This window comes from Bos mutus, chromosome 18, assembly GCF_027580195.1.
Source record: "Bos mutus isolate GX-2022 chromosome 18, NWIPB_WYAK_1.1, whole genome shotgun sequence".
Classification (NCBI taxonomy): domain Eukaryota; kingdom Metazoa; phylum Chordata; class Mammalia; order Artiodactyla; family Bovidae; genus Bos; species Bos mutus.
Genome location: NC_091634.1, coordinates 15,776,719 through 15,785,117, shown reverse-complemented (window position 1 = coordinate 15,785,117; position 8,399 = coordinate 15,776,719). Strand labels below are relative to the sequence as shown.

At 37.1% G+C, this 8,399-nt stretch overlaps 1 protein-coding gene across 14 annotated transcripts in view; it reads right to left on the bottom strand.

Moving 5' to 3' along the window:
- Positions 1 to 27: 27 nt before the first annotated feature.
- Positions 28 to 8,399, bottom strand: part of ZNF382 (zinc finger protein 382) — a 68,028-nt gene continuing 59,656 nt past the window's right edge. For 13 of the 14 annotated variants that reach the window (XM_070387878.1, XM_070387886.1, XM_070387883.1 and 10 more), the window contains exon 5: positions 29 to 6,286. In XM_070387878.1, the coding sequence (XP_070243979.1) occupies positions 4,863 to 6,286 (1,424 nt within the window). In that variant the 3' untranslated portion in view covers positions 29 to 4,862. Of the gene's footprint in view, positions 6,287 to 8,399 lie in introns of all 14 variants that reach the window. The other variant, XM_070387888.1, reaches the window with a different exon arrangement.

Sequence of the window (8,399 nt, the reverse complement as noted above, 5' to 3'; positions counted from 1 at the left end):
CACTGGGGAAGGCCTGGAGCCTAGGTCCATGGGCGCCAGACTGGTACCTGGTTCTGTAGGGCCAGTATGGTGCTGGGTTGGGCAGCCTGAGCTTGGTGTTTGGGTTTACAGGGGCAGGACTGAGTTCTGAATCATATTGGTTTACACTGGGGAAGGCTGGTGCTTGGGTCTGTGACAAGGATGGGTTCTCACTGCACTTTCCTTCCCTTCCCTCCATGCAGAGGGTGCATCACTTCATGCTTCACTGCACAGGCTTGAGGAACAAGTAACACAGGTAGTGTGAAATTGTCCTTATTATCCTCTTCAATCTATCTTTCATTTCTGTGCTCCACCCAAGTATTGTAATTTCATGGGGATGGTTGTTCAAATTTCTATGAGACAAGTGCTATTCCATAATCTTAGGATGTTACTACTACAATTCACTATTTTTGATATGTACACACTTCTATGATTTTTCACATGTATTTTTATGACCACAAACAGTATGCAAAACAATTACAACATCTCAAGGAATTCCCTCATGCATCCCCTTTCTATTCAGACACCCCTAATCCCTGGCAAGCACTGATATATTCTGGATATTTATATTTTTACATTTTCCATAATGTATAAATGAAACCATAAAGTATGTGACTTTTTGAGGCTGGTTTCATCCCTAATGTTGCATGTGTCAGTAGTCCATTTTTTTTGTTGTTGTTGTTGAGTAATTTTGAGTGGATATACCATGGTGTGTCCATTTATCCACTGAAGAACATTTGGGTTATTCCAGTTTTTAGTGATTATAAATAATACTATAGACACGCATGAATAGGGTTTTGTGTGAACATGTGTTTTTATTTGTCTACACTTAATATAAGTGGGATTGCTGGGTCACATGGGAAGTATGTTTAACTTTTTAAGAAACCGCCAATAACCCAGAGGGATGTTATGGGGAGGGAGGTGGGAGGGGGGTTCAGGATTGGGAACACGTGTACACCGTGGCAGATTCATGTTGATGTATGGCAAAACCAATACAATATTGTAAAGTAAAAAAAAAAGAGAGAGAGAGATACACACAGACACACACAGAAATTAAAGCTTGTGGATAGAAAAATAAATAAAAGAAACCGCCAAATTGTTTTCCAGAGTGGTTTTACCACTTTGCATTCCCATTAGGAGTGTATCAGAGTTCTAGTTGTTCCACACCCTCATCAGTACTTGATATTGTCACACATCTATGATTTTGAAAAGTCCCAGATTACAAACTGATGAATATCTCAAATGGTACAACATCCCAGATGAATATTAGAGACCAGTGTTGCTATCTGTGTTTTACCTGTTGCATATTACTTGTAAGGCAGGGCATGACAAGTCTGACTCTATTGCTGGACCACAAATTAAGTGGAGATATTCAAGCACTACCTGGCAAGAATGTTTTGGGTTTGAGATGCACTATGGAGATGCTGGGGACATGAGAAGTGAGGCAACATGCTTGTTCACATATGCAGATTATCAGAAAATACATAGGAGATGTAGGAACCATGTTTGTAGGATGGATTTGATTTATAGTTGGACTGGAAATTTGATTTATAATTGCCATGATTTTGAGTAAGCTCCGGGAGTTGGTGATGGACAGGGATGCCTGGCGTGCTGCAGGCCATGGGGTCGCAGAGAGTCAGACACGACTGAGTGATTGAACTGAACTGGACTGGAAAAGCTCTAACATTATCTCCATGACGCATGAATGTCTGGCATTGAGTTTGATTGACAAAGGGCAGAGGGATACATAAGATGCTGTTTGAAGTTGAAATTTTCCCTGAAGATCCCCCGAGTCAATTCGTTTACTCATATAAATTATTAGAGAGCCCACTTTGACTATGTGACCAGTGAACAAAGAAGCATAAAAGTCCTTTGGGGGAACTTCTGCTCTGAGCTCTCCCAAGATTCACATAAATCTTAGTGGTTCTAATCTGGACATAGAGTGCAGTCTCTATGTGAATACGGACACTGTGGAACTTGCACCTGAATGATTCTCAGACTCCCCCCAACCAAATGCTTACCTACCTTTTCCCTTGGTAAGCTACATCTTTTGCTTTTAAATGAAAGCATTAAATAGTATATGGGCTTCCCTGGTGGCTCAGTGGTAAAGAATCTGCCTGCCATGGCAAGACTTGTGGGTTCGATTCCTGGGTCAGAAGATCCCCTGGAAAAGGAAATGGCAATCCATTCCAGTGTTCTTGCCTGGGAAATCCCATGGACAGAGGATCCTGGCGGGCTACAGTCCATGGGGTCACAAGAGTTGGCCACAATTTAGTGACTCAACAACATTAAATGTATATACTCTGTGGAGTTTTGTTAGTCCTTTTGAACTGATGAAATCTTTGTACAAGTTAATTCTCTTGTGTCCTAGGACCTTGTAGTTAGGTCCACAAAGAATGAATTTGCGAATTAATTCCTATCCTGTCATATATATTTAGGAATAAGTGGACTAGAATTCCAGGACCGTGTCCACTCCTCAGAGTTGCACAGACTTCACTGACAAAAGTTAGATGAAAAGTCCTCATTTCATATATTAATCAATTCATAAAATAAGAACCCATAAAAGTCAATGAAAAAGAACATTTTCAACTTCTTCAAGAAATCTTCACACAGGAGACTGAAAGATAGCCCAATTCTGGTTCACACCAAAATAAAAACCATTTGGGCCTAATTTTCCTGAGAAGTAGCTTATATGTGAATAATTGTTCAAAAGCAAAACTTTAGACTTTCTTCAAGGCATTCCAAGTTACCACCTACAGGGGCATGGCTGTACTTAATGTACATTGGATTCTATATCTTGATTTCTGTCTGCACCTTAGTTCATGAAATGACTCTGCAGAGGATCTTTCAAAGATAGACTTAACTTCCTTCTGCATTATCCACAGCTGTTATTTTGGGGCTAATTTTTTTTTTTTTGCAAAATTGGGAAGTATACATTTGAATAAGTAATCAAGTTGATAACTCTAACTTACTACCACAGAAGGAGAAAAATAAAAAATATGTATATGAACTCCTCACTGAGTTGGTATTTAAGTATGTCGTTGTAAACAAAAAATACAGCCCAAACTTCAGCTGTATTTCAGGGCCAGTTTTTGCTCACATCAAGATCACCTAGTAGTCACCACACTTTTGCTCTTTGATTCTGGAATCCAAATATTCATACCTTTACTTTTACAGTACAGATACTAAGAGATTATTTTCCTCTTACTTTAATCCATCAAATTTTAAAATGTAAACATTTCTTCTTGAGGGTCAGAAATTTGAGAAGGCCTCAGCTGAGCAGTTCCTGCTTGAGGGCAGAGGGTCTCTTATGTGGTTGCAGTTGGATGCCAGCAGTGCCTAGTCATCCAAAGACTTGACTTGCCCCAGATTGCTCATTGATATTTGGCAGATAATGGATAATGACTTGGTGCTTAGTTGGGGCTATTGACAACTGACTCTCTAGCATCACGATCTTGGTATGGTTGGACTTCATGGAAACAGCTTTCCCCAGAGTTAAGAGTTGAAAGCCTCATCTGTTGCCTTGTCAATCTTTCTTTCTTTAGTCTGAATTCTTTGCTACTGTATAGAAGTGAGTTATGACTAATCATTCTTACAATAATTTCATTTGAAGTATTCACATCCATTGTGAATTTCCTGGTGATGTAAAGATTTGAGCTGTGGCTCTAAGTTTTTCCATATTCATCATTTTCATATGACCAGTAAGATAACATTCCATCCAGTTAGAATTCTTTCATGTTGAGCAAGGACGACACTAGGACCTTCTCTTCCTACAGCATGACTTTGATTTCAAATAGACAATCTTATGGCTGAAGGTCATTTATAACCTGAAAGCCATTTATAACCTGTATCTAGTATTTAGGATTTGAGCTGTCACTAAAAATCTTTGAATATCCATTCTCTTTGAATTCCCAGTTTTCACAACATTCATAGTTTCCCTCTAGTATGAATTCTCACATTTGAACCATCACCATATTGATAATATATACAGCTGTCGTCCTTCAGAGTGAATTATCTCCTAACATCAAGATTATGCAGTTTGTTAGTACCAGCATATACATACCCCAGGGCCCAGCAATTTCATTCCTAAGTATATGTGTGTAACTATATACACAAGAGAAATGAATATATGTACACTTAAATATAAATATGTTCGAAGAAGCATTATTTATTATGACCCTAAGCTGTAAACAATAAAAAAAGCCCATCAACAGTAGATTGGATAAACTGAAATGTATTATATAATGAAATTTTATACAGAATGAAAATAAATAAATTTCTCCAACATGCTAATGATGATTTTAAAGACATAGTGATGGATGAAACAAGTCATATATGAAAGAATACATGATGTATAATTTACTTTATATAAAGGTTTATAATATGCAAAAACTAATTTATAATGTTAGGAGTTAGAACTGTGATTAAGTCTGAGGAGATAACTTTTATTCCATATTTGCAGTAGAAATACAGTCACACCTCCTTTCTTTTAAAGCAGTTCTGTTCACAGTGTGGTCCATGGACCACAGTCAGGTAGCCTAGTGCTTAATACTGGGTCACAAAAAATTATATGTTAAAATTTTAAATAAGCAATTTTAAATGTTTTTAGCAACTTGACTGAAGAATTTATGTCTGGTGAAGTTAATCAAATTTTAAGCTTGTATTTTCAGTGACTTTTATCATTTAATTTATCTCATAAATTCTTTTTATGTGTTTTGTGAGCTAGCAAATAGTAGGTAAATATGCTACAGTACTTTAAACTGTTTAATATTATCACACTTACAAGCAACCTCATGTACAGGGTTTACTATGACTTTAAAAATTTTCACCAGAAAAGTCACGTTCTAGTGAATTCTCACAGTTTCTATCTTGTGAGTTTTCTGATGGACAATGAGGTTTGACTTACAACTGAAGAACTTCCCGCATTCTTTACATTCATATGGTTTCTCTCCCGTGTGAGTTTTCTGGTGGCGAATGAGGTTAGATTTCCTACTAAAGGCTTTCCCACACTGAGGACATCCATTGGATTTCTCTCCTGTATGTATTCTCTGATGAACAGTGAGGATTGCCTTCTGGCGGAAGGACTTCCCACATTCATTACAAATATACGGTTTCTCCCCTGTGTGAATTCTTTGATGGAGAGTGAGAGTTGTCTTTTGGCAGAAGGACTTCCCACATTCATTGCAAATATAGGGTTTCTCTCCTGTGTGAGTCCTCTGATGTACAGTGAGGGTTGTCTTCTGGATAAATGCCTTCCCACATTCATTACATTGATATGGTTTCTCCCCTGTGTGTGTTCTCTGATGATCAATGAGGTATGACTTCTTTCTAAAAGCACTTCCACACTGAGTACATTCATAGGCCTTCTCCCCTGTATGTGTTTTGTGATGTCTAGTAAGGGTTGCCTTCTGGCGGAAGGACTTCCCACAATCCATACAAACGTAGGGTTTCCCCTCTAAGTGTGTTTTCTCATGAAGAGTAAGGGCTGTCTTTTGACGGAAGGCTTTTCCACATTGACTGCAAACATAAGGTTTCTCACCTGTGTGAATTCGTTGATGTTCAATGAGGTACGACTTCCTTCTAAAGTTATTCCCACAGTAAGGACAATGAAAGGGTTTCTCTTCTGTTTGAGATCTCTGATGCATGATAAAAATGGACTTCCTACAGAGGAATTTCCCATATTTGCTGTATGAGTGGGGCTTCTTCTCCATAATATTTTGTTGGTGGACATTGAGATTTGACTTTTCAATGAAGGCTGTGCCATCTTTATTGTATTCACAGGGTTTTTCTCCTCTGTGAGCTCTGGTATGCGTAAATAACATTCCTTTCATAAGGAAGGGTTTTTCACATTCATTATGTTCAAATGATTGCTGTGGAGTTTGAACCTTCCGATGTTGAATAAGCTCTTGTTTACCACTCAGACTCCTTTCTGTTTGTTTACAGAGATTCACTGCTGCATGAATTTTCTCATGTTTAGTGTTAAGGAGTGATTTCTCCCATCCATTACTCTCACCAAACTTCTCTGTTACAGGACTTATATTTCTAATGACTAATTCTGAAATATTTTTTAAAAATTTTCCATCAGGTTTATATTCACGTAGTGTTGTTTTTGAAATAATATGGTTCTTGTCGATAGTAAATGTTTTCCCCCAAATGTTACTTCTCTCTTTTATTAGTCTTTTGTGGTTGATGGATATAATTGACCTAGAATGCCTGTCTTGGTATTCTTTGAATTTCACTAAAACATCTTCAGCTTTCCAATCTTCTTCTAGAAAAAATACAATTAACAATAGTAAGCCTCCATGTAAACATTATGGATAAGATAAATAATACAAACAATCCATGGTGCGCCTGTCTATCACACTACTTTAGTCTACAGAAAGGCCAAAATAAATTACCTCTGGAAGGGCAAATGTATGTAACAAACACAAACCCTGCTACACTGTTAAAATAAGGAAAAACTACCATAAGCAAACAACACATATCTTGGGGATGTTGTAAATATAAGCTACACTGAGCAGGTATGATAAACAAAAGGGCAAGTAAGCAGAAGACAAAGGACAGTGAAAGCAGGACTGTTCTTAGAACAGGAAGATTCAGAGATAATGGAGTTAGCCTATCAAGGGTACTACCAGTAAGTAGTGAAAATGTTCAGGTGATGATGAAAAACTATATATTTATTCCCTAATGACTAAATAAGTGTTATAAAATACTTCCATTTGTTTCTTCCTCACTTGTATTGAGCCCATCCATGGCAAATGAACTTTTTCAGTCACTCATTTCCTAGGGCTAACAGACACACTAGTCTATAGTCTTGACCCTAACTCTCCACATAACTGTAATTGTTATCCTTGAAAGGGGTATTGGAGAAACATAATTCCCTTAGGAATTATAAAATAAACCAGAGGAAAAGGATATTTGCAACCTGAATATAATCGCTGTTGTATTCTGATTGCTGCTACCATCAATTTATTCTTCCAGAGATGATCAATAACTAAATTCTCTTGACCATCAATTATAACTTTTCCTTTTTTCAATTTGCTAAATTATTTTTTCAGCTTTAGGGAAGGATGAGTTCAAGTTTTCCTCCCAATGCAGTGCATATGTGCTAAGTTGCTCCAATTGTGTTCAGCTCTTTGTGACCCTATGGAGCACAGCCTGCCAGGCTTCTCTGTCCATGGAATTCTCCAGGCAAGGATACTGGAATGGGGTGCTGTGCCCTTCTCCTGGGGATCTCCCTGACCCAGAGACTGAACCCACGTCTCTTACGTCTTCTGTATTGGCAGGCAGGTTCTTTACCACGAGCACCCTCTGGGACTCTGCTATTCCCTACTGGAGCTGTGAAAGACTGAATTCTTGAATATATGTGTATGGCACTGTTGGACCTATTATTTTTCTTAAAACTTCTTGGTTATATCTTACTATTTTACCTTACTACCACCCATATCTGATGCGGCAATTTTAAATATGGATTCATCTTACTTATGACATGCATCTTATTTACAATAGCCTTTTTATCTCATCAAACTAGTCATGAAAATGTAAACACGTGATACCGTATCTATCTTTAAAATTGCTCCACCAGATATGGGTGGTAGATCATGTATTTATAAAACAGAATATTACAATGAAATGTATATAATGGAATACTACTCAGCAATAAAAAGGAAAAAACCAACTGAAACACAATGACAAAAGAGATGAATATCAAACATTTTTTAGATATAAAGCTTCATGCAAAAGAGTACATATTTCATTTATGTGTAGTTCTAGGACACACAAAACTAATCTGTATTAGTAATCGGAATTATACTGCCTTCCTGACAACTTCAACCTCCTCCAGGGACATTCTACTATCCAATTTATCCCCAAAGCCTTCACATATTCTCTCTACTCTTCAATGTCTAATTTCTCTGAAATTAGTATATAATTTTATAGTCTGAACCATCCATTTCAAATAATCTTTCAACAAGATTTGTTGTTATTTTAATATTATATGTAAAATGCTCAATTTGATAATAATGCCTTCCCAACTAAAACTTATGTTCTTTGAAGTCAATATTTTATTAACTATCTTCTTTGAAATCTTCTGAGTATACATTAACACACTTAAGAGTGGTGAAGGGATATGACCATCTTGGCATGTATATATAGAAAGAACTTACCGTTTAAATGATTTCTGAATGGATGAAAAAGATAATTTCCTTGCATACTATCATAGGCCATCAATCAGGTAACTACTGAATGTCTAGCCTCTCTTACAAGCTACAGTAAGAAAAAGTAAAAGAGAGGACCTTATTTTGAGGGAATTGTTAATCAGATGGAAAAGAGGCCTCAGATAAAACAATGTTGAATCAGGTACCAAATTACTAGATCATATC